General features: G+C 43.2%; 1 protein-coding gene across 1 annotated transcript in view; it reads left to right on the forward strand.

The window, feature by feature from the left end:
* Positions 1–26,587, forward strand: part of OBSCN (obscurin, cytoskeletal calmodulin and titin-interacting RhoGEF) — a 149,842-nt gene that overhangs the window by 59,241 nt on the left and 64,014 nt on the right. The window contains exons 33-51 of the mRNA XM_066313899.1: positions 800–1,072; positions 4,800–5,066; positions 5,954–6,220; positions 6,826–7,089; positions 8,291–8,557; positions 9,907–10,170; positions 11,090–11,356; positions 12,412–12,678; positions 14,025–14,288; positions 15,142–15,408; positions 16,259–16,522; positions 19,551–19,814; positions 20,118–20,381; positions 20,678–20,941; positions 21,378–21,641; positions 22,631–22,894; positions 24,243–24,509; positions 25,363–25,626; positions 26,285–26,551. Of these exons, the coding sequence (XP_066169996.1) occupies positions 800–1,072; positions 4,800–5,066; positions 5,954–6,220; positions 6,826–7,089; positions 8,291–8,557; positions 9,907–10,170; positions 11,090–11,356; positions 12,412–12,678; positions 14,025–14,288; positions 15,142–15,408; positions 16,259–16,522; positions 19,551–19,814; positions 20,118–20,381; positions 20,678–20,941; positions 21,378–21,641; positions 22,631–22,894; positions 24,243–24,509; positions 25,363–25,626; positions 26,285–26,551 (5,049 nt within the window). The remainder of the gene's footprint in view (positions 1–799; positions 1,073–4,799; positions 5,067–5,953; positions 6,221–6,825; positions 7,090–8,290; positions 8,558–9,906; positions 10,171–11,089; positions 11,357–12,411; positions 12,679–14,024; positions 14,289–15,141; positions 15,409–16,258; positions 16,523–19,550; positions 19,815–20,117; positions 20,382–20,677; positions 20,942–21,377; positions 21,642–22,630; positions 22,895–24,242; positions 24,510–25,362; positions 25,627–26,284; positions 26,552–26,587) is intronic.

The following is a 26,587-nucleotide window of genomic DNA, read 5'->3' on the forward strand; positions in this document are numbered from 1 at the left end:
CCCATCATAACCTCAGGCTCTGAGCTGTCTGAATTCACTCTGAGGTTTTCACCACCAGCTTCTCTGAGTGGAAAATACACTTCTCTGTCACAGACATCAAAGTAAAACATCCCTGTGCTGATTTTATAAGTAGGAGGAATATCAGAGATATTTTTGTATATGGTGATAACCTTATTTTATATATATTTATAATGAGGTTTATCTTTGTATGTGTGTTTATATTTATATACCTATTTTTAGTTACAGGTGTGTCTATCTATACAGGGAGGTGTTCAGGGCACATGTTTTGGGGTTTTTCTACCAAAGCCACAGTCAGATATTTTTTCCATCTCCCACTGTGTTTATGGTTGGACTGAACCTGAAGACGGTGTGGGATCACTGGTGCTATTCCATAGAAAGAAGTTGTTTTTGCTGTAGAAAATCATGCAGGTTGTCAAGGGAGAGAGCATCTCTTGGTGACATTTAAGGCCCAATAATGCTGTCAGAGACTCATCCTTCCCAACCTGTCCAGGGATTTCATTAGGAGAGAATTTACAGCCCTGGATTTGCATTGTACTGGCTACTTGTTCTGCTTTGTGTTTCCTGGTGCTTTAAAGTTGTCCTTACCCTATTTTTTTGTGTGTCCTGTACATATTACCTTCCTGTGAGTGGGTTTTGTGGTCAATATCGGGGTAATTCTGTTTCAATCTTCTCTGTCACGAATGTATTTCTTACTTGGGCAATCTTGGGAGTTTTCCGTGTCGATTTTCACGGCAGAAACTGAAGATTCCAGTAATTGATGTATTTATGTTCCTTTCAGGCCAGAAAGTGCTAATAACAGAAGACCTGGAGGATGTCACTGTGTTAGAAGGAGAATCTGCCATGTTCAAGTGCAGAATCTCTCCCGTAGACTATAGCAGAGTGCAGTGGTTTTTGGATAAAACCCCACTCCATACCAATGAACTTAATGAGATCCAGTCCCAGCCTGGTGGATATCACCTGCTAACGCTGAAAAAGCTCTCACTGAAGGACTCGGGGGTCATTACATTTGAAGCTGGTGATAAGAAAACATCTGCCAGTTTGGTTGTTAAAGGTAAATCCATCATCACGACTGCAGGAGAGGAAATGATGAGTAAAAATAAGCGGGGTTAATGTGGGTAGGTGGAAAAAAAGAAAAAAAGAAAAAAATGCCACAAATTTAGCACCATCGTTGTATTTCTGTGCATGTTCAAGAGTAACATTAATGATATAATGAAATTATGGCTGGAGAATGAACTCTTTGTAATCCTGCACAACTCTTGGAGTGTTTATTTGATTTAGATGGGAATGACATAATGCAGTGATGATGCAGTGTGTGCCTCATTCAGTTTTCCTCAAGCTGATAAGGTAATGATGATTCATGAGGAGAAATCAATTAACTCAATTTAAAAAAAAAAAAAAAAAAACCCAAACAAAACAAAGGGGGCACCAGTAAGTTTTAAATTCAGTTTTCATTGTTTGAAAGGCAGCATTGCATGTGTTCCCTGCTATTCGTTGTTGACAGTGGACTGTTTTCTCTGGAGAAGTTAAATTGAGGTAAAACTGCACTGTTTGGTAGCAAAGACATAAAATGAATGCCAGGCAGCCCGAGAATGTGGGATTAGAGAGATGTTTATAAATACTTCTCATTGCCTAGAGATGTAAAACACAGTCTCCACTGTGTCAGTTCATAATATCATTCTTTTCAGAATAACCACATTTATTTCTAAGAACTTTTCTTTTTACAAAAGCTGAAAATTTGCCCAAATTTTGCTAAGAAATTTGCAGAAATGCAAATGGATTTCTTTTTCCTGAGGGAAGACAAAAAGTTTTATTTGCAAAAGGCTAATTAGTTATGTCCTTCAGCAGGAATATTTTATTCTCAGTTTCTCCCAGGTATCATTTTACAGTTAAATAACATTTTACAACATCACTGGTGCCTTCCTGAGGGTTTTATAGTCATGAATACCAAATCATTTGTTGCCACAGCATTGATACAAGCAATCCTGGATCCAAATCTCACAGATTACTTGTGATCTGAGAATCCACAGCTCTTCTGAACGAGGCCAGGTGGTTTTTACATGAATCTAGAGAAGCCTTGTGTCTTCATAAAGGAGCTGGTTGATATTGAAGTCACTGAGGGGGGAGGATGTGAGCCTTCAGTGTGACACCTCCAGATCAGCCAGCCCTGAGAAGTGGTGCAAAGATGGGAAGAGCCTTAGGAATTCTTCCAAATATAACATCAGGCAGTCAGGGTTTGAAGCCAAGCTTGTCATTCTCAGGGCAGAAGAAAGAGACAGTGACAGATGTGAGTGTGAGGCTGGAGCTGCCAAAAGTAGTGCAGTCATTGCTGCCAAGGGTAAGAACTTTTCGAGTGATGGTTTGGGTCCTAGCACAGAGCCCAGAGTAATTAATTGAAATGATGAAAACTACACTGAAGAAGGGACCTTGTGGTGTGCACTGGGGTGTTCTCACCTGGAGCAGCAGCCAGAGAGGTGACAGAATGGGAAACGGGAAACTCCTCCATCTGACCTGCCTCTAGCTCTGTGGAACTTTAGTGCCTCTGAGAATCAAGGAATTCTGGAATGGTTTGGATTGGAAGGTACATTGAAGATCACCTCATTCCAAACCCCCCAAAAAGAAAGCAGTAGGAGAACACCCCAGGCTGAGAGATAATCCACAGAAAGGATGGATCACCTCCTGGAGCTGTCTCCAGTGATGGCTGTCTCCAAGGAGGGAACTCACAGCCCCACATTTCTCTGTGCAATTGCCTTAGACAGCCAGATTTATTCAGAGCATCACTGGGCAGTGCTCTCCTGCTTGATAGGACTTGGAGAGATGGTTTGGGGTAAAAGAGGGTTAATTTAATTAGATGTAAGGAATTTAGACTTACAGTGAGGGTGGTTAAACACTATAGGAGGTTGCCTAGAGAGGTGGTGGATGCTCCATCCATGGAAACATTCAAGGTCAGGTTGGATGGGGTTCTGAGTGCCTGGTCTGGTTGAAGATGTCTGGGGTCGTGACAGGGGAGATGGACTAGATGAGCTTTAAAAGGCCCTTTTCAACACAAAATGTTCTATGATTCTGTGATCTAAACGGCTGTTGTCTGAGCTGAGGCAAAAGTTCCCTTCTTAGATCAGTCTTTTATCTCTGAGTTAGGTATGGATTTGGTCTCATCCAGGTCAGAACCAGGCTCACCAAATATCTTAAAATACAAGAAAATTGCCTATTATAATTGTTTATAATTGCTCCTGCCTGTCCCAAGCCACTGTCCCAGCCCCAGGCTTAGGAGGAACTCTGTGAGTAAAATCACTCTCTGAGTTCAAGCACTCCCCTGGGCAGGTTTGAGCAGGTACAGGGAGGATTTTACAGACACAGGCTGTGTTTATGCAAACCAGAGGATGTCCTGCGTGCAGCTGGTGTTACACACTTGAGATGGACTGAGCAGAAGCTGCATCTGGATTAGGGAAGTCAGTGTGAACAAAAAAAGGCATTTGGGTTGCTGGGATGGTCAACCTGACCCCCAGAGCACCGAGTTGGGAGGACAAGCTGCTCACAGGGTTTTTCTAGAGCACAAAGAACCAACTTGAGGCTGTGCAAGAAAGAGAAGACCTTGATGATGCAATGAAGAAGAGCTGCTTGTTAATGATCCTGATTTTCTGTCTTTCTGGAGCACAGGGGTATTTTCCCCATATTCACTGCACACAAAACAAAGATCTGTGCTGACTCCAGTAGGACCTGGATGAACAATTTTCTGCTAGAAAAGAACCACGTTTGTAATATTCTCACAACAGCCCCATTTTTCCCCCTCACAGAGAAGGGTGTGGATGGAGGTAGGATTTAAACACGCAGATTCAGATCAAGGAGTGAAGTCAAAAGGATGTCTGTAAGAAACTGTGCTGTGGGAAAACTTTCCTTTATCTATCAGAGTCACATCAGAACAGCAGAATGCAAAAACAGAAAATAGAAAATCAGTAGTTGTGTGACACTGAGTATCCCAAACTAGAGGTCAAAGGGAGCAGGATAATTGGGTGTAGCTTTCCAACAGCCACAGTTAAAGTGCATCACAAGTCAGTAGCTGACTTAATATTCTTAAAACAGCATGATTCAAGAAGAATTTATTTTTTCCTTTTCTGGTCATTTCAGTTATTTTCCCCCCAAGAAGTGCCTTCCCTGCACTAGCTCACCTTAAAGCCTTGACCCCCAGGCTGTGACAGAGCCTGCAGGGGAATCTCCACAGGGGCCCTGTCACATTCAGTTGTTCTTCCCTCTCTGTGTTTGCTCTGTGCTGGTTTTAAGTCTGCATTCATGCTGGATAAAATAATACACTGTAGGGGTCTTTCGTGATGAGAAATCAATACTGCTGGTCAGAACAGAAAGTGCTTTGCCATTCTTCTCTGTCCTCTGTGTTGTGTGTGAGTTGACCTCAGTGAAGTTTTATGTTTTTTGTGCTGGTGGTCCAGCTCTGAGCAGCCATCTGCAGCAAAGTTTGTGTCATTAACTGCAGTGCAGCATCTGCCACTGATGTTAATAATGAAAGCAGTAAGAGCAGCAGCATCTTCAGCAGTGCAGATAGTGGTTAAAAAGAAAATAAGCATCTGGCCTCAAAAAAAATTTTTTTTTTTTTGCTGCTGTAAAATGCTGGCAGCCAGATGTGAGATGTCAGTATCTGTTTAGTCTTCACTAGTGCTTTTTCATTCCTGCGGTTTTCTGTCTCATAAAATGAAGTCTGATACTGAAAGAGAAAAATAATTTCCAACCTCATGTGTTCCTTTTGACATTTGTGTTATCCCTTTTCTCAGAAAAGCCCGTCCTTTTCAAGCAAGAGCTCCAAAACGAAGAAGCCAAAGAAGGAAAGCAGGTCAGGCTGACCTGTGAGCTCAGCAAACCTGGTACCCCAGTGAAGTGGATGAAGGGAGACACTGTTCTCTGTGCCAGTGAGAAGTATGAATTTAAGCAGCACGGGACTGTGGCAGAGCTCATAATTCGAGATGTGAAATCTGTAGATGCTGGGGACTACACCTGCAGTGCTGGGGAGCTGAAAACCACTGCTCGGGTCAAAGTGAATGGTGGGTACAATTTGAGACATGGCCACACTTAAGTTGAAATCGAATAGATCTTATTAGACATAGATCTGTACCTTAAAAGATCTATTAAACAAAAATAAATCACATAACACTTTTTTTTTTTTTTTTTTTTTTTTTTGTGGCAGCACCATCTTTAATAAGTAAAATTTAAAGATAATATTGCACCCTTGTAGGCACCTGTATGTATTTCGTTCATGTGATCTCTATTCTGTATCTGGGGTTTTCAATCTGTAACTGTCCACTGGGGGAAAAAAATAATTAGGTGCAGAGGATTAATTTTCTCTTTGCTGTAGTTCCTGCCCTATCAGCTGCTTTACATGGCTGTGACTAAAAGTGGAGTGGGAGGTGGAAACCAGTAGTACTGGAGCATAAGGACATGAAAACATAAATCCAGTCTCTGAAAAAATTGAAGGTGATCAAATAATTAATAGACTCCAGACTCCCCAAAACATCCTTTCAAAGACTCTTAGATGCCACCTCCACACTCCACTGCCCTTAAACAAATACACTGCCTTTAGTAATATGTGCTGGAGCAGAAACTAGGAGAAATATAGGATATGAATGTTATTTCAGAGCCCTGCAGGAGCAGGGAATCCTCTAGGTGATGGTGCCCAGAGGAATCTGCAAGGTTGCTTTTTAAAAATAAAAGAAACTTCCCCCACATTTCTAGGAACCCTCTAGTGGGAGGGAGAGATTTATCCCTGCTCCCAGGCAGAATCTCCTTGACACCACACAGGCAATGGAGGGCTTAGGGCTGCTCTGCTCACTTGGAAAAGGCCTGGATTTAAGAGGTGACACCTCTCATGGGGGGGGCCTTGCTGCAGAGCAGACCAAGAGGGCCTGTCCTAACCCCTGGCTCTGTGTTCCAGCTGTGCCTGTCCTTTTCAAACAAGCCCTGGAGAACACGGATACGGAGGAGGGGAAATCCGTCTCCTTGCGCTGTGAACTGACAAAAGCTGATGCCACCGTGGTGTGGAAGAAGGGAGAAGCCACGCTCCAGGCAAGTGCCAAATATGAAATGAAGCAGAAGGGAACAGTGGCAGAGCTGGTGATTCATAATGCAGAGCCAGAAGATGCGGGAAGATACACCTGTGACACTGGAGACCAGCAGACCACAGCCCAAGTCAAAATCCATGGTAGGAATGAGACACCTGCTTGTGACCATTTGTTGTTGTTCTTGCCATGGTCCTGCTACCCCTGGACACTTTCAGAGAGTGTTCAGGAGAACAGGGATCAGCACAAACACAAGGCAGCTCTGGCTGGGTCCGCTATGTTCTTTGTTTTTTGGGATGGTAACTTCATGCTAAAATGTATCAATCAAAGGTACCTGATAAAGCAATTTTTCCTTCCCTGTGAAATGTCTCTCATGCTTTGGATAGAGGTGACTGTCCAAGCTCTAAGCCAAGAGGTAAGAAGGGTCTCAGCTACACCTTTTATTAAAGAATATTCCATTCTTCCCTCCATTCTCTCAACAAGTTTTTACATGTCTGTGACCAACAACTTTGGGCGAGTGATTGTTTCGGTTTTCAAATTATTGCAAAATAATTATTCTTTTTTTATTTGGACCAAAACTCTTGTTTCCACTGTAAATATCAGCAGACTCTTGGAGGTGCAGGTAGGTCAGAGCTTCTTTGCTGTGTGTGCCAAGAGAATCTGAACTTGTTTTGGCCTTGAGTCCTGTGTGAGGTCACCAGGTGGTGACGATGCGCCTGAAGTAAACTGAGAATGCTTCACTCCTCAGCTGTGTCTGTGCTCTTCAAAGAGGAGCTGAAGCCCGTGGAAGCTGTGGAAGGTGGGACAGCCACCCTGCGGTGCCAGCTGGGCACAGAGGCTCCTGTGGAGTGGAGGAAGGGGCAAACTCTTCTCCGGGCCAGTAACAAGTACAAGATGAGGCAGGAGGGCGCCGTGGCAGAGCTGCTGATCCACGACCTGGAGCCAAAGGATGCTGGAGACTATTCATGTCTAGTGGGGAAACAAAAAACCACAGCAGCCTTGTCAGTGAATGGTAAAAAGGCAGAAATAACCTGTGAAACTCTCAAATGTTTTTGTTCACCTCTTCCCTCCTCCTCTCTGTACATTCCCTCACAACAATTTCCTCCGTGTTCTGCTTCCACTGCTTTCTTCCATCCCCCCTTGCTTGTGTCACTCCTGTCCCCAGTCTCCATTTCATTAATACCCCATGTTGGACGTGTGCTGTGTTGTCTTCTCACCTTCCCTTGAGTGAAGGATCTGGTCCTGCATGTGTCTTTTCCTGAATTAGCATGGAAATATAAGATTCCTTAGAATTTTCTCTTTCAGAGGGTTCATCACGTGTAACGATGAGAACGAGTCTGTCTCTCTTGATGCATGATCTCAGCAAAGATCATGGGTTTGTCAATCCCCACAGAAAAAATTACTAAATAATTTCTTTTGCCATCCATGAAAAAAAGCCAGGATATGCTTAAGGATAAGGGTGTTGGAGTAAGGTATTGTTACAATTCAGGATGGCTCGTGTAACGACACGTAGAACTCCAATTTCTTTGGAGATTTCTTTCTTATAGCAAAGCTTATTGAAAGGCAGTTTCTTTTTATACAGTGTTTCAGTACAATGAATAGGTTTGGTCCTTTAGAACACCACTTCTTTGTAAACGTCTTTATCAGTAAACAAGTTGGAAAAACACCAGGCGTCAGGAGGAGGATATCTACAGGATTGTTTTGGGTTCTTCTTTATGATTTCTCAGGTCTCACTGAGAGAATTCAGTACTTGGCTTTTTTACAGGCTTCAAGCTTCTGCCTGGAGCCTGAGAATTTATGTTCTGAACGCTGTCAGTTTCCACAGTAAGGCTTAGGTAGGCACACAGTAAATCCCCATTCAGCCTCCGAGCAATGTCGCAAATAGGACACAAAATAAAGATGTTTGACACTAGTCAAGAGGCAAGAGAAATCAGAAGGTTTATTTACAATTCATTCAGCCCTTTTATAACATCCTTTGCTAAGAAGACACGTTATTGGTCTATAGGACTGAAACCTCTCCTATTGGCTGAGTACCAGAAATAGCAAACAACACCTGTTGTTATGGGAAAAGAATATTGTTTACATGAGGTTTTTTTTGGAAAAAGAAAACTGCTGAAAAGTTTTCCTTGGGTAGAGCTCAGCAATTCTCAGGCTCAGAAAATATCAGATCCACAGTGTAGGGTGGCAATCCCTTTCCCTTCTGCATCTCCCAGCCCTGCCAGTGCGTTTCAAGCAAGAGCTGAGGAACGAGGAGGCCACGGAGAGCGGGACGGCAACGCTGCAGTGCGAGCTGAGCCGGCCGGGCGGCTCCGTGCAGTGGAGGAAGGACGGGAAGGAGCTGATCCCAAATGGAAAGTACAGGATGAGGCAGGAAGGGCGCTTCGTTGAGCTGGTCATCCAAGACCTAGACCTGACGGATGCTGGGAGCTACACCTGCGTGTGTGGAGAGCAGGAGAGCACAGCTGCTTTGAGAGTGAATGGTAACTCTTCTACCCATGTTAGCAAGGAAAACACATAATCACGGAATGATTATGAGGTGCTTTATTGAGAGCTCTGGGAGTCGGGGTACAGACCCAAATCCAACTCCAACGAGGGCCCAAGAGGGGCCCAATATTATACCACTTTATTACACAACTCTATGTTAATCATTAAGTTTCCATTGTTCTGTTGTATAGACCCAAGCATGAATTTTGGTAAAGATCTTCCCTTATGATTCTCATGATTCTAGTTTAAGACAATAATCACGTTCAGCTACCAACAATTGTTACAATTATATCATCTATCTTATGATGATTAGGTACAGTTTCACCCGACCTAGTAGAGAATAGCTTCATTTCTAAAATACCTAACCCTAAGTACAAATTGTCCCAATCCTTCCTCTCCCCTGATTACCCAGGCAAAATTATACTTGATTTGGTTAAAACAATAGCATGAAAGCAACATCCTGGTTGCAGTGAAGCTGAGGTTCTGTTCCCCAGCTTTGCAGCCACGGGAATTCTTAACCCTATCTTAACATCCACGTTTCTCTTTAAAACCCAAATTTTCCTTGGTCAACCAGAGCTTGGTTGATGTGGTTTCTTAGAGGTTTCATGTTCCTGGCTCTGTAGTGCCAGAGAGTCACCCTGTTAGAGAATATTCTCTTGTGCTTTCATGCCTGGAGACAGCACCTATATGTTATATATTGTAGCACTGCACCCAGGTAGATGTTTTCTGTGTAAGGGAAAAGGTCTCAGCTTCACCCCAGGGCCTTTTAAGGGAAGAACTCTAGAAGTTTCTATGCCCTGATTGTGATTGGCTCAATGCCAAGACAAAAACACTGGTCTCTTTAGCTGTTCCTCAGAAATGTAACTTTTCTCTATTGGACTGTTTGCCAAAAAAACACCCAAAACGTTCAGTACTTAAGGGAGGGCACGAGGCTTCTCATCCCATTTTTGGGGTGTTGTAGCATATGTGTGGGACCTGTCCCTACACTGTGGACAGCTTTGTTCATTTTATATTATTTTTTTCTATTATTAGAACCTTTTTGCTTTTTCAGGACACACCTGATCGTGCTATCTTGCTAAATATTTTAAGCCATTTTCTGTGAGGTGCTGGATACCCTCAGAGGTATTGAACCCCCTCAGAGCTGAATGTATCTGGCTCTTCGAGAAATTCAATAATATATTGTTTAATTTGTTTCTCTCACCTCTAGGAGGTTTTACCCCCTTTTTTCAATTGTTCCCACCTAGAAAAGGAGTGTTTTTGATTGAGTGTACTCACTGCAGCCCAGTAACTCCAGTTCACTTCATTCTGGTGCTGATTCCTTCTCTGTTGGTGTTGCATCCTTCAGCCTTGCCTATCCTCTTCCAAGAAGAACTGATGAACAAGGAAGCTACAGAGGGGGAGGCAGTCACTTTGCACTGCAAGCTGAGCAAATCTGCCCCAGTTGAGTGGAAAAAGGGGAATACGGTGCTCAAGCCGAGTGAAAAGTACAAAATAGAGCAGCAAGGTCCCTTTGTGGAGCTGACAATCCAGGATTTGGATTTGGCAGACGCTGGGGATTATAGCTGTGTGTGTGGAGACCGACAGACTACGGCTGCTCTGGCAGTAAATGGTAAAAAAGAAATTCTCAGCGCATGTTCCAAGTCAACCTGTGTGATTCCAAGACCTCTTCCTCTCTTACTTCTGCTTCCTCTGGTCCCTGTGCACTCCAAATCCTCCCTTCTGCTGATTAATTTTTCTATCCTTTCTTCTCTCTCTCTTTTTCTCCTTTCACCTGATAACCTCCTGGTGTGCTTCCAAGGTGCTTTAGTCAAAAGACAAGTGGAGAACAGGTTCCCAAGTCAACACAACCTCCCTAACCCAGAATAGCTTCTTGTTTAGAAGTTTTCCCATAGGAACTGACCTAAAAGTGGGAATAATATTTATTTTCCGTGACTTACACCATGGCACTTGTTGCTCCTAAGAGGAACTGGTTTTCATCAATGTATGATGTTATACAAGGACAATCTTAATAAAAAATAGGCTTTTTATGCTCCTGCTATTCCCAGCTCTTTTTTACCAACTTTGGCTTAATACTTGCCAAGCAAATATTTTATTTCTGCAAAAAAAACCTGACAGCATGTTTGCAACTGCTCTGCTTTAAGGGACTCTTATTTATAAAAATTCAGACAGTGCCATGAATCAGGACCTTCTGTAGAACTCCTGCTTTTCTCAAGGGAAGCAAAATGCTCTGGGTCTCATATTGAAATACAACCTCTAATTTTATGTCTTTGATTTTATGATGTATAAAGGGTAGTTGTCCTGTCACCTACTTTGCAGATAGACTTGATTTTATTGGAATCTTTAAAGCATGAGGACAGACGAAAATAAAATTGGACTGAATTATCTTTTGAAAGGTTAGAGAAAAACTGGAGGAACTAAATCCTAGAGGAGCCCAAGAAGGTCTGGTGGCTCCAGGGAGATAAGAGAGGGATTAAGTCATGGACTCAGGCTTTCCCAGGGCTGATGCCATGTCCGTGTTTGCTCTGCAGTCCTGCCTGCTCTTTTCACCAAGGGACTCACGGACAAAGAAGCCACCGAGGGTAAAAGTGTCTCCCTGCACTGTGAGCTGAACAAGGCTGCTGCTAACGTGGAGTGGAAGAAGGGGTTCAAGACCCTCAAGCCCAGTAACAAATACAAAATGAAGAGGGAAGGTGTCGTGGCTGAGCTTATAATCCAAAATCTAGACACGGCGGATGCTGGGAATTATTCCTGTGTGTGTGGAGACCAGCAGACCATGGCAGTTTTAACAGTTCATGGTAAAACAAACAGAACAAGGCACATCCTGAAAGTAACTACCCCGATTTCTCTGTTCCTTTGGACAGACCCCTGGCTACTCTCCAATCCCCTTCTTCAGCTAGACCTTTATCCACAGCTCACCAATGCCAGTGAAATGCATGCACTGGCATCCGTGCAGCTGGAATTTTTGGCAAGAGAGGGATATTAGTGTCCAAGCTCAGAGATGTTACCAGGGTTGCTGACACTCTTAATTAGGGGCCATCATTTTGCTTTTCCCTTGCAAGGTCCTTTTTTAGACTCCCCGTTGTGCACAAGATAAAAATGGGTTGATTCTAAGGGATTATGTTTTAGGGATATTAAGGTGTTATAAAATTCCAAATGGTTAGGTTATTCTGTGGAATCTTATGCCCATACTCTATTCCTGAGACAACGAAATGCTTTGATACCTAAAGCCCAGTTGTCATGGAATTCAGTTGGTGTTCTGTGTAAAACAAGCCCAGAACTTCTAAAAGACAACAATTCTCAGGGAGAACTTTGATTTTTACTGAACCTGACGTCTTTGAAAGGGTATGTCAGTTCAGGTAAAAATGCTTGTTTTCCTACCAGTATTGAAATGAACAATTTCATTTCAAACTGACATTTAAAATGAAACTCCAGTGTTTCATTTTTTTAAAAAAATGTGAAATGTCTCTTTGTTTGCTTAAGTATGTGGAAACACAGCAAACATACTCCCATTGTGGTTTAAAATGTCATAAAAGAAAACCATTTTCTTTCCAGAAATTTCAAATTGGTGTTTGTTCTTTTTGATTGAAATTTCACAGGGGAAAAAAATGGTGTTTCGACCTCTATTTGTATTGATTTGTGACTCTTAAGTACATGTAAAACACCTCTATGGATTCCTGGAAGTATAAAATCCTCTCCTGGTGATGACATTTCTTTCCCAACGCTGATTCATGGAGAATCTCTGTTCTTGCGTTGATAAATCAGTTCAAGATAAAGAGGGGAAAAAGAAACTTAAACGTGAATTTAACTCTTTGGAGCTCTACATCTCACTGCTGATGTTGCTGTCCTTCAGCTTTGCCTGCATTTTTCAAGGAGGGGCTGAAGAACAGGGAGGCCACGGACGGTGCGACAGCCACTCTGCGCTGCGAGCTGAGCAAGGTCGGCGTCCCAGTGGAGTGGAAAAAAGGGGACAAGGCACTCAAACCGAGTGAAAAGTACAGGATGAGACAGGAGGATACAGCTGCAGAGCTGCTGATCCGAGACCTGGAGGTGGAAGATACAGGAGAATACACCTGTGTGTGTGGAGATCAGAAGACCTCGGCTGTCCTGACAGTCCATGGTAAAAAAGCCATTCTCTGTTGGGAGAGTAGTGCCTCAAGGACATCCCTTTTCTCTCCGTCCTTCCCACCTGCTTTGGTGTTTGGATTCTGCAGCATTTTCTTGGCTTGCTGGTGCTGTTTCACCCCATCTCCCACTGTCTGTCAGAAACCGGTGGCTTTATATCAGAGTAGAGAATAGTTGTGAGAATTTCTCATCTCAGAGAACAAGAGTGAGCAGACCTCCAGCAGGAGATTGTTCTCAGGGGGTTTCTCATTGTGTCTCCCTGATATCAGTGGATTTTCATGCTTAACCTGAAGGAAAGTTCTTTAAATCTGCTGAGCTCTGTCAGTGAGAGGTTTTTCCATTCAGGAATGAGTGACCATCCTCCTCTTCTGCAGGATTGTAGTATATTCTGCTGAGGAAATGATAATTACATAAATCCCCACCCCTCAGCATTATTCTGCAGGTCCTGACTTAGGGAATAATGGGGGAAATTTTGTTCCTTGCTCTATCAGGAACACTCTGTACACTGAACACTCTGAACATTCATCACTCTGAATGGTGATGAGCTCTGGTTGCCTCTCCAGAAGGAGCAGTTCCTGTATAGCTCCCATAGATGGAAAAACAGGTTTTATTTAAGATACCTCTTCTGCATAAAAAGCTTCCAAGGGCAGGGGGAAATTGAGGAGGCAAAACTCTTCTCCCAGATTTTCCGCACACTTTTTCTTCATCTTCTTTCTCCTAGCTGGAGAAATGCCTGTTCTTCCCCTCTTTTGACCAATCATTTTCATCCCTATGTCACTTGCATTTTATTTTAGTAGCACATCATAAGACAACTTTTTGGATGCTGCTAAAAAACCCTGTAATCCTGATATAAGGGTCATTATATATTTTGAAATTTTGGGTTAAAGGTGCACCTGAAGCTATATTACTGGTTTTTTTTTTTTTTTTTTTTTTTTTTTTTTTTTTTTTTTTTTTTTTTTTTTTTTTTTTTCCCCTGAACCAGAAATTTGAATTATGATGTTAGGAAAGGCAGGGATCTCCAGCAGTCCTGTCACCCTGGCCGATGACTTTTAATCAAAATTCGGGTCAATAATGTTCAAGGTAGATTATTTCAGAGTGAAACAGGTAGAGAGGAGCATTGGAATCATCTGTGAAGTGGTGAATGTGAACGAGTTAATGGTAGAAGCAGGTCATAGTGGAAATCATCCCTGTGGGTCCCGCAGTAGTTTTCCATTAGAGGCAGCTTCCAGACTGGTTTGTTTTCCTGTAACGGTGAAGGAGTGGCCACAGACCCCAGCCCTGAGCTCCCCAAGGTCTGGTTAATGGTTTTGATGTCCTCTCTGTTTATATTACACCCCGTAGCTCTGCCTGCACTGTTCAAGAGAGATCTTGTCAATGTGGAAGGCACAGAAAACAGGACGGCTGTTCTGCAGTGTGAGCTGAGCAAACCCGCCCCGGTGGAGTGGAGGAAGGGGCAGGAGGTGCTCAGACCTAGTGACAAATACAAAATGAGGCTGAAGGACACCACTGCTGAGCTGACAATCCACAGCCTGGAGGAAGGAGATGCAGGGGATTACACCTGTGTGTGTGGAGACAAGACAACCACTGCTTCCCTGACAGTGCATGGTAAAATATCTGGGTTAACAGGAATTTTCTGCCTTGTCATCTGTGATCCTCCTGTGGGATCACAATCTGCTCTTGAGCCCTTCTGTTATTCTAAAATGTTATGGCAGCTGTTCCAACCCCTGGGAATATCTTCCACTGAAAGCCTTTCCTTTGGGACTGATAAACAGCATCACGGAGTGTTTTCAGTCCCTGCTCTTTCTTGTTGATGGAATTTGGAAGTGGAAAATGAAAAGCTTGATGAAGTCAGGAATAGCACTTTGGAATATTTTCTCTCATTTTGTTCTTTAGGGCATATCTCTGAGCTTTTACTTGTTTTTCCTGGATGAGATTGAAAAGTGATGAAATTACAATTTTAAACAACATGGTGTTCATTTTAATTCTTAATCTGGTTTTGAAAAAGAGCTGTGCGTAGTTCCTTGAAATCTTGGGCTCAGCTTTCTGTTGTAATATCTTAAAAAGCCTTTAAAACATACCTCCCATTACTTATATTATAGTTTTATAGATTTCCAGATCAGTGAGAGTTGAGGTGTTGAGACTGGTGTGGTTCTCCACTCATGCCATGTCTCATGTCATTAAAAACACCCTTTGATTTATGAATAAGGTGTTTTCCAGCTGTCCATACTCACTCATTGATGGTTCTCAGAGTTTTTATAAGTCAACACTGATTTCCAAATCATTGTGAGATGCTGAATGTGATGTCTTGCAAAGCACAAATCAGAGCTGCCCCTGAAATCATCCTTTGCTCTCCGGTTCTGTACATTTAAAAACATTTTAAAGTATTTAATCCAGTGGAGCAGTCAAGACATGGAATTTGCTGAATTTTAAAGCTCTCTCTTTCACCTGTGATCTTCAGCCCTCCCTGCTCACTTTAAGAAGGAGCTGAAGAACGTGGAAGGCACAGAAAATGGCACAGCCACTTTCTGCTGCGAGCTGAGCAAAGCCGGGGCCGCCGTGGCGTGGAGGAAAGGAGACAAAACCCTGGGGACAAGTGACAAGTTCACCATGAGGTGCCAGGGCACGGTGGCTGAGCTGGTGATCCGTGATTTAGTGCTGGCAGATGCTGGAGATTACACGTGCTCTTGTGGAGAGCAGGAAACCACAGCCGAGCTCAAAGTGAATGGTAAAAATAATTTAAAAAATGGAAATATGTAATAAATTAAAGAGTTGGTTTTCAAACAGATTCTTTTTTTAAAAAAGAATATAGGAGTGTCAGCTTTGAAAGTGCAGCCCTTTTTCTGATGAGCTTAGCAATATCTGGTTGGATGTGGGAATTTTGGGCAGTGTCAGGTGCAGGTTGGATGTTCATGGCAGAAATTGCAGATATTCATCCTGGTGCTGACTCATTTTTTTTTGATGGTTATGTTCTGTGGTAGGTGCTGTGAAATGGAAAATCACATTATTGTGATATCGACTGTAAAGATGTCACAATCTTAAAGCTGAAAAAATTTGTTGATGAGATATTTTTGAGACAGTTATCAGTGTTTCAGTATAATTTGATGGTCCAGCTCTGCTACAGCATTCTGTGAGGTGAAATTATGGACTAGTTTGGGTCAGAAAGGACTTTTTAAAGGTCCCTCATGGAAAAGTGAAACTGATGCCTCAGGTATAGGTTCATTTATGTACTTTTTCAGTAACAATTTGCATTTCCATAGAATTTAGATGCTCTGATTAGGCTTTATTTTCCATTCTAGCAGACAGTATCCAAAGTAGGTCTCAGTCTAAATTGAGACTGATGTGGTTCTCCACTTCATAGTACGGATTTCACCATAAAAAACTCCAACTCTGACTTACAAATGAGGTGTTTTCCAGCTTTCCAAAGCCAGTCTCTTGTGGTTTCTCAGAGTGGTCATCAACCCTGGTGGATTTGATTAGGAAAGGCTTTGCTTATCACTTGTGGCTGTCAGACCACATGAAATGGTTGCTTGAGTTGCTGCCATGGTCCCACATTCTGCTCCTTTTGAACCCCCCAGCCCTGCCTGTGCACTTCCAGAAGGAGATGAGGGATGAAGAAGCCACGGAAGGTGCAACAGCCACTCTCCAGTGTGAGTTGTCCAGGGCTGCCCCCGTGGAGTGGAGAAAGAAACACAAAGTGCTCAAACCGAGTGAAAAATACACCCTGAGGCAGGAGGGCAGCACAGCCCAGCTGCTGATCCATGCCCTGGAGGTCAGGGATGCTGGGGAATACACCTGTGTGTGTGGAGAGGAGAAGACAACGGCGGCACTGACAGTGCACGGTAAAGAGCACAGAAATGGAACATTTTTGGGTGGTGTTTGTCCCTCCTCCTCCTCCTCCTCCTCCTCCTCCTCCTCCTCTGGAAGCCTCAGCACTGACACACAAAGTTCTTTCTCTAATCTTGCCATCATTAATTCTGTTCGTAACAGACTTCCTTCTTTTTGTTGTGGTTTTTGTCTAATTCTAACCACGATTGTAGTTCCATTGATTTTACTAACATTTCACTTGTGTATTCTCCTTACTCTTGTTGGTGCAAGGCTGTATTTCTTTGTATCCCACACCAAAGGTTCAAGGATGCCAAAGATTTGCTTTTTTTATTCTGTTTTACTCACTTTCGACATGTACCTAGACAGATGAAGCAGCAGGAACATTCATAGCTCTTTTGAAAGAGACATTTTATTTTAAGTTGCATCAGGATTTGACAAGTAGTTTTAAATGACAAGAAGAAAACTTGGTTCAGTGTAATTTTCTTTGTAACTCTGACCAAGAATAATGTTTGTTTTCATTCAGGTACTACAGAATACTCAGCATTAGAGTAGGAGAATATTTCACAGTCCTCAGCAAAATTTATCTGCAAACTTTCCTTGGAAGACAGGGAAATTTTATTTTCACTATTAATACAGGACAGTCAGAAGTAGTTTCAGCCTTTTTCTCACCTGGAAATCCAGTAGGTCTGAATTCAGAGAGTTGACTTCTTTGCCTTTGTGCCCATCTTTATATTTGCTAATAAATCAAGGATTGCTTCAGTCTTAAACTACCAATTTAACCATGAAAAATCAAATTGAAATGGACTTGTGCAGGTCAGTCCATTCTTGAGCCCCAAGTCATCATCATTACTCCCAGAAAGTTCTTCTTTATTTCAACAAAGGTCTTTCTTGAACCATCTGAAGTCATTACTTATTTCAAATTTTATAGAAATGGAGAAATATTTGTATAAAATTTGAAAAAAAGAAGTAATGAGACACTCCAAGTTACGTATCTTGATTATGAGGATTTCTTTATTTTGCATCAGACTTGAATTTTTTGACTTGCATTTTCTCCGTGGACTCTTGTAACCCAAAATCCCTCACTGCAGGTCTGCTCCTTCTTGTATTTATGTTGTTGATTTTTCCTAAATGTTTTCCCTCCGTCCTTGATGAATTTCAGCCTATTTTACCACCACTACTTCATACAAATCTTCTATACCTTAATCTAGTTTAAAGAAGTGTTTCTATCCTTTCTTCTTTCCCACATTGAGATAATCTTCAAAATTATTGAAACTTTGCCTTTCTTTGTCCAAGTTGCCACAGAAAATGCTGAATAAGCCTGAACTCAGAGAAGTGAGAAACTGTTCAACTCGTTCTTCCATTGTGAGTGTAAATCCCAGTTCAATATCCTCTGTGGTGTTCAGATCAGTAGCATTTTCCTTCTGTAATTCTACCTATATCTAAGTTAAAGTTAAAACTTGACTAAAATAATAATGTAGGACATATAATGTGTCTTTCTGTCAAGGAAATCTAGACCAAGAAAAAATTACCCTGGTCCACCCCTTCGTGAAGAGAAAAGCTCTTGGCAAATCTGAGTTTTTCAAAGAATTAAGCTGAGATGGCCACAATCCCTTGGATCCTCTCTCTGCTCTCTCTCTCTCTTTTATGATGAGCATTATGAATGGGATTCACCTTCAAGACTGAAGACTATTCCTAAATTCCCATTTTTGTCAATGGAAATCTATCAAACTCAGACCATGGGAATCAGGGCAACCTCCAGCTCATTTTAAGGTAGAAATTTACAATTTGGAGCTCTATTGTCTCCACTGACTTCGCAGAAGTGATTTTTCTCTCTTTACTCTCTGGGGTTTTAGAATCTCGGTTTACATGGCAAGAAATAAATGTGTGTATCTCAAGCTGAGGAATATTTTTCACCTCTTAGTTTCTGTTTTTTCCACACTTGAGGAACATCAACCTCTCTCTTCGATTTCTCCAGTGTCAGTGTCTGAAATTGGTTGTGCCTGTACCTTAAGAATTCCAGGACAGATTTAATCACACCAAGCTTCATTGAGAATATTTATTTAAATATTGTCTAATCCTTTTCTTTTTTTCTTTTCCAAACCAGATTTTCTATTACTTCCTTAATTAAAACTAACATTTAATAATAATTAAGAGAAAAGAATTAAAAACTTTGGGTTTCCCCATGTCCAACCATCATCAAATTACATTCCTGAAAAAGAGGCAGACCAACATCTCCCTTGTTGTTTTCCTTCCTTCTGATTTATTTATTTAAATGTCTGCACTATTATCCTCCACATCTTTATTGTCAGTTATTTCTTTCTTGCTGGTCAGGGTCAGGACTTGGAGACCATCCTCTCAAGCTCTTGCTGAGCTGTTTTATATCCAGTTGTAGTTCCCACTCCATTCCAAAGGCTTAGTGGATGTCATCTCACCCTACTGCTTCCACATGTTGTCACATTTCCATCCAGTCTCACTGTCTGAATAATTCTGTTTGTTGTTCCAAAAGGACTGAGGTGTCACACCCCCTGAACTTCCTGGGGTGAGGGATTTATGGCAGATTTCTGCAGTGGCTGAATCATCCTTCTCTTTCCTTTTTATTCCTACCCAAGCACTTTCAGGATCTCTCTCTGATTCTACTCTTCAGTCAGATCCTGACTCTGGGCTGGGTCTGAAGGCATCCTTAAAGTGTAAATTAAAAGGTTATAATTTTTTCCTTTAGCATTTTCCTGATGATGATGTAACGTGTTCTATTAATTTTCTAGGCTGGATTATACTGAGAAAGCTGCAGTTTTGAGCATACATGAAGTTTCCCCATTTCTGCTGTCTTTTTCCCATACTTCTCTAAACCATTTAGGAAATTTATTTAATATTTGCAGAAAGAAATGACAAGATCCTTTTTGTCCATGATACAAATCAGCATCTTCCTTTCTGTGAGATCCTCATGTCAGTTACCAGGCAAGGATAATAGATATTGGTGAACACTGATTATTTTGGTGTTCGAGAGCTGCTTGCCATGAAAACCTTTGCTGCTCTGTTTCTCAGCCCTTCCTGCTCTGTTCAAAGAAGAGTTAAGAGATGAGGAGGCCCTGGAGGGTGAAGCAGTCACTCTGCACTGTGAGCTGACCAAACCTGCCCCAGTGGAGTGGAAAAAGGGACACACAGCCCTCAAACCTAGCGAGAAATACAGAATGAGGCAGAAGGATGTCACTGCAGAGCTGGTGATCCACAGCCTGACCGAGAGTGATGCTGGGGACTACACCTGTGTGTGTGGGGAGCAGCAGTCCACAGCTTCCTTGGCAGTGCATGGTAATGACCAACTCCATCTGGATGCCACCATTACTGAGATTGTGGTTTCAATTGTTTTTTATCACCGTGGTCGTTGGTCTCTGTGCTCAGTTCCTCTGAGTCTGACCTTGTGTGGCTTAACCACGAGGATGAGTTTTGTGATTTAGGGGTAAAACCTTTCCCCAATTCTGTGCTCAAAGTGGTTTTGGGACCCAACTCCTGAAGCAGATGTGAGGCTGAGCCTGAAGACACCTCCCCACCTTTCCTTTCCCCCATGCCTTCACCTGCAGGCTGCCTTTAACCCTGCTCCCATTACATCCCCAGTGCTGCCTGCAGGCTTCCAGGAGAGCCTGAAGGACCAGGAGGTGACCGAGGGTCAAGCGGCCACTCTGAGGTGTGAGCTGACCAAAGCTGCCCCCGTGGAGTGGAGGAAGGGCAGCACTTTGCTCCAGGCCAGTGACAAGTACAAGATGAGGCAGGAGGGCACGGTCAGGAAGCTGCTTATCCAGGATGTGGAGCTGAAAGATGCTGGAGAGTTCACGTGTGTGTGTGGAGAGCAGGAGACAACGGCGGCCTTGATAGTGCATGGTAAAAATAACATACATGTTATCTGTATTACTGTGGGTTTTTATGCCAGCTCATTGCTGTTGGTTGTGTGTTCACTTGTGGCTGAATTGTTTCTTTAAATCTGTAAACTCTCTGTAAGGTCTGGTTGTATCCAGGCTGCTTTTCTCCTTCTGTCTTCTGGTTTGTCCAATGTCCCAGAATTACGAGGAAAAACACCCTGTTTCCACCCTGAAGTGTTCTCTGCTTCTGTGCCACCCCACCCCTCCTGTCACCTGTGTGCCATTTTTAATGTCCTCTGTGCATTTTGTAACCTTCAGCCCTGCCAGCCCTTTTCAAAGAAGCCCTGAAGGACCTGCAAGCCACGGAGAGCCAAACAGCCACTCTGCACTGTGAGCTGAGCAAGGCTGCAGCTGTGGCGTGGAAGAAAGGGAACAAAACACTCAGGGCAAGTGAAAAATACATCATGAGGCAGGAGGGTGCCCTGGCAGAGCTGGAAATCCGTGACCTAGAGCTGCAGGATGCAGGAGAATACACCTGTGTGTGTGGGGACCAGCACAGCACGGCCTCTCTGACTGTGAAGGGTAAATTCAGATGATTGTCCATTTTCTGTTCCTCTGAAACCCCCATGAAGTGTCCACCTGTTGTTAACCTGTGTCCAGTTCCTGTCCAGCTGTTTATTTTCTGTCTGGGGTTGCTGAAAAGGGAGCTGAGGATGGGAGTGCCTCTCCTTGCAGACAATCTGCTGTGTTGTAGGCTTAAAGAGAATTGCACCCAGGAAATGTTGGACCAGCTGAGATGTTCTGTGCTGTGATAAATCCTTTAAATTCTGCCTCAAAACTTGTACTTTGGCCTGTCATCTCAGCACTTCTTGTCTTACTGCTGGATTCAGTTTTCCAGATCTTCGTAGTGATACCCTCAGCCTCAACCCCCTGATTTAGCCAGGTTTTAACTTCAGCTGAGAATCCACGATGCTGATCACTTAGTTTAAATACACTTTTATTGGCTTTCCATTCCCAGCCCTGCCAGTGCTTTTCAAGGAGGGGCTGAAGGATGAAGAAGCCCAAGAAGGAGCATCAATCACTCTGAGATGTGAATTAACCAAGGGATCTCCCGTGCAGTGGAAAATAGGTCCCAAAGTGCTCAAAACAAGTGGCAAATATCAAATGAGGCAGTCTGGCACCACTGCAGAGCTGCTCATCCGTGACCTGGAAGTAAAAGATGCTGGAGATTACACCTGTGTGTGTGGTGACCAGAAGACAACAGCAACCTTAACAGTTCATGGTAAAAAGAATTTATTAAAATCGATAAATATCTTTTTAGATAGGCATAATTCTGAAATGTAGTTGTTTCTTCCCTGTGTCAGTAGTTTGTCTTTGTTTTTAGACCTTCCTCTTCCTATTTTCTATTTATAACTCATTTCTTCCTGAGAGTTGCTCGTGGTGAATTTTTGGGTCATTATTAATCTGTCCTTTAAAAGGAGAAAAGTTTCCTTCTGTGCACGTCTCCTCTTCTTGGATATCTGCATTTTCCAGCCCCAATCCAGTAGGTCACTTCAGTCCACCAGAGTTTCTCCAAAACACCCAGATGTAGTGTGTCAGGTCCTTCTCCAGGAGCTGGGAAAGGAAAAGTGAGGGTTGGGGGAGCAGAAAAAGGAGGAAATTCTCTGGCCATGTTTTTTTTCTGAAGGTTCCAGATTCTTTAAAGAATTCAGACATGCAGAGTGAGATAAGTGTCATCATTCCAGACCTTAATTCCTGTGGGTTGTTTTGCCTGACTTATGATTTCCAAAATGAGGAGTAATAAGAATCTAAAATTATTATTAGGTGTAATAACCCTTCAAACTTCAACTTAAAACTAGGAGTAGTTTTATTTTAAAATCTGTCTGCTTTCATGTAAATGGGGCTGTAACAGTTTAGTAAAAACAAACCAGGAATTAGCAACAGCAGCCTCCAAAAAATGACATTTGTGTGGGTAAAATAACTCTGTATCCAGCAGTGTTATTTGTGAGTGCTGTTGATCTGAGATCTGGGTCCTTCTGTTTTTCTCTTTCAATATAAATAACAACAAAAATCCAGGGAACTGATCCCTCAGGGTGACTGCAGTCACATTACACTCCAAGAAAGACACTTTCAGAGTTTCTGAACTTGGTTGTGGCTAAGAATATCCATAGTAGGCTGGAAAAAAGGCAAGAGGGGAAATAACCTCAGAATAGAAATGAGGGTTTTAATTCTGGTTTCCTGCTGTCCCTTTGTCCGTGTTGCATCCTCCAGCTCTGCCACCACTCTTTAAGGAGGAGCTGCAGGACAAGGAAGCAGAAGAAGGTGGAGAAGTCTCCCTGCTCTGTGAGCTCTCCAAGGCTGCTCCAGTGGAGTGGTGGAAGGACCAGAGGATCCTCAAACCAAGTGGGAAATACAAAATGAGGCAGGAAGGGCTCAAGGCAGAGCTGGTGATCCATGAAGTAGCTGAGGAGGATGCGGGAGACTACACCTGTGTGTGTGGAGAGCAGCAGACCACAGCTGTCTTGACAGTACAGGGTAAAGCCATGCCTGACCTCCTGTTCCCTGCCTGGAAACCTCTGTCCTCTGCTCTAAGCTGTTCAATTTCCTCTTCATCCTTATTAACTGAACTTCCATTAAGTTGAAAATGTTCATTGCCCCTCGTCACCTGCAGGCTGTGAAAATTAGGAAATACCTTTCTGCATTTCTCTGTGCCATCCTTTTGCCTTTTCCTTTCCTTAAACACAAGCCTGCTCTCCTTTCTTCTTTCCTTTCTGCCATTCCTTTCCTGCCATGTAACCTCATTGTTCTTTGGTCTTTCCTTTCCTGCATTTATTCTCTAAACCACAAAGCTCTTTGTTCTTTGCCAGTCCTTTCTGGAATTCCCAATATCAACCATTCAATTTTCAATGCAGGGACTAAGGAGTATCCAGAATAAGGCTCTGTTAGTTATAATCTCCTCTGCAGTAAATTATGTCCATTTTGGGCTTTGTGCCCATAATCTCTGTCCTGATGCCCAAAGATAGATTTCCATTGGGAGATTGATTTTTCTAAGGAAAGAATGAATTATTTCTGTGACCTGGAAGAACAATTTGCTGGACTAACAAGTCTGGGGTTTCAGCTTAACACTGCTGGAATGGGAAATGTGCCAAATCAGGACTAAGCTGTTTTCTAGCCTGGATATTTTAACTAAGTCTCTAATACTGGACATTAATTTTGAGATCTGAGATATCCAACCTTGCTAAACAAGATTAAATACCCTATTATCCCACCTAGTTAGTGGAGGGACATATGTGAAGGTCACCACATTTATTTCAAGGATGCAAGTTGTAATGGGTACAAGAATTATGTTAAATGGGGAAAATGTGTTCTGAGAGGAGAACCCAGGCTGGAAATCAGCAGCTGGAGATTTTTTTGGGGTCAAGAAGAATCTGTGAGTCCTGGATGTGCCTCTTCAAGGATATCTCAAGGAAGAACTCTTGAGGATGAGCTAGGAGCTGTGTCAACAGTCAGAGCACAGCAGGGCAGCTCTGTGAGTAGGAAAAGAGAGTGCAAAGCCATGAAGTTTATGGAATACACCAACACATGTGAATTAAGGAGCTGAGAGCTGGTATTCTGCTTTTTTCTGAGGAGGAAACTGGTAGAAAGGAAGTGTAAATCTGTTGAGGACTGCAGTTTTGCTGTAGGAAGCCAGGGTACATCCAAAAGGATTAGGATGTCTGCTCCCACTAGGATATTTTCATTTCTCTTTCCTCTCTTTGTGGCTGATGCTCACCCATCCTTGACAATTTTCCTCTGTCACAACCTTCACAACTTTCCCCGTCACTTCCTCTCCCCTTTCTGGAGACACCCTCAGTTGGTAACACATTTTACCTGCATCCTTCAGCTGTGCCTCCGTTTTTCCAAGAAGAATTGACCAGCCAGGAAGGGGTAGAAGGTGGAACAGCCACTTTGCACTGCGAGCTGAGCAAGGTCCCTGCCCTTGTGCAGTGGAAGAAGGGCCAGCACGTCCTCACCTCGGGCCCCAAGTACAGCATGAGGCAGGAAGGACCTGCTGTGGAGCTTCTGGTCCATGGCTTGGACCTGAGTGACACTGGGGATTACTCCTGTGTGTGTGGAGACAAGACCAGCACAGCTACCCTAACAGTTCATGGTAATGTAATCCTTGGGGTGAACATCATCCAAACCTGCCCAAATCTCTATTGCTGTGTTCCTGTCCCTTCCTGTTTGCTTGGCCTTTTGGTTCCTTTGGACTCTCTGTGCCTTCTCCTTCTGTAGAATTGGGAAAAATGTTTCCTGTTGGTGTTTGTCCCCCTCAGCTGTGCTGGTTCTGATGCCTCACTGTCCCATCTGGGTCATCAGAAAGTGATGCCTTGGGAAGGCTGAGCTGGAGCAGAGACTGAGCAGAGCTGGAGAATAAAGTAGATATTTATTAAAAGGCCTTTAAGGATCCACTGTGGGCAGGACAAGAGCCTGGCCAGGGCTACACCCAAGGTGGACTCAAAATGGACACAAAATTGTCACAAAATGGACGACTGGTCATGAGGTCTTACACTTTTATAAGTTGTGGTCCATTTGCATACTGAGATTTAATTGTCCAGTTACAGATCCAGGTTGTGAAGTCCCATCCTTTCTTGTTTTCCTTCTTCGTCTACCATTGTTTGTGCTTTTGGGCCTGAAAGTTGTCCTTGGTCTTCATTAGGACAAGGATTTGTTTTGTGTCCCTGCTCTGTGCAGAGCTGAGTGACACTGACTGTGAGCTCAGAGCTGCACCCCTGGGCACCACAGAGTCTGAAAAACATGAAAGCTAAAACCTCAGGCATCATTTCCTCTCACCTTTCTTGCCCTGATCCAGTGTCCAGGGAAGCTGGAGAAGATTTTTCATTGTGTTCCACTGACCTGGATCAGGGCTCGATATTGCCCCACGAAACCTCTCCCCCAGGACCTCACCAAATGGCATTTTAAGGAAAATTCACCCTCTCTGTGGTAACCCTTTTACTCTTCAGTGCTGCCTCCAGAATTCAAGAGAGAGCTGAAGGACCTGGAAGCTGCGGAAAATGGCACAGCAGCTCTGCAGTGTGAGCTGACAAAGCCTGCTGAGGTGGAGTGGAAGAAAGGGCAGGAGGTGCTCAAAGAGAGCAGCAAATATGAAATGAGTCAGGATGGTGCTGTTGCAAAGCTGATTATCCATGAGCTGGAGGAGGAGGATGCTGGAGTTTACACCTGTGTGTGTGGAGACCTGCAGACAGCTGCCACGCTGACAGTCAATGGTAAAAAGCTAAAGGGAAAAGTCTGTGACATCTTCTGAAAATAAAAATAGCTACTGTGGTTTAGTGTTGCTTAAGGAAAAGATTGTAAATCGTAAGGTGTGCACAATAGTCTGTGTATGCAGCTCATGGAGTGGCCAGGCAGAAAATGGGAATTGCAATGCAGAACTAAGTGCATCTTTCCTGTAGTTTGCTGTCAGAATAATCAAAATCTCTCCTGCAAGTGGCCTGCCTCAAGAGGGAATCTGAACCCTTAAAATTCCCTGCCTTAAGAGGGAGTATGAACTCTTGCATGTCTCTGTAGTAGGAGGGAATCTGAACTCTGAAAATTCCCTGCTGATCTTCAAAACACTTCTTCAGTGGTCAGGGAAGCATGCTGGCTACTTTTACAGTAGGAAAACTATTATTCCAATTTTAGGTCGTAGATTAGGTTCTATATGTTTCATGGAAAATGTAACTTATTGAAATCCATTTCTTCTTGCTCTGCACGTATTCCTATTACTTCTCCGGGGAAATGGCTACATAATTTGAATCTAGAGCATTGAGGTTTAGAGACATCTGGGGGAAAAAAACCCTCTCTTTTAGTGCTTTCATTTTCCCTCCACTTCCCCTTTCCCAAGCCCTAGCTGCAGCAGGTCCAAGTCACATTTGTATTTTATAGCCCTACCAGCCCTTTTTAAACAAGAGCTTCAGGACACGGAGGCAGAAGAAGGTGGCACAGCGACACTGAGGTGTGAGCTCACCAAACCCAAGGCTCCAGTGGAGTGGAGGAAAGGGGATGTCACTCTCTACCCTGGTCTGAAATACGAGATGAGACAGCAGGGCTGTGCTGCTGAGCTGGTCATTTATGACCTGGAGCTGGAGGATTCAGGGGTTTACAGCTGTGACTCTGGACACCAGCGGACGGCGGCTGCGGTGGCCGTGCATGGTAGGCACTGGTGACCCTTGGCTCCATAGGAGTGGA

The sequence above is a fragment of the Sylvia atricapilla genome, chromosome 1, assembly GCF_009819655.1.
Source record: "Sylvia atricapilla isolate bSylAtr1 chromosome 1, bSylAtr1.pri, whole genome shotgun sequence".
In the NCBI taxonomy this organism is placed as follows: Eukaryota; Metazoa; Chordata; class Aves; order Passeriformes; family Sylviidae; genus Sylvia; species Sylvia atricapilla.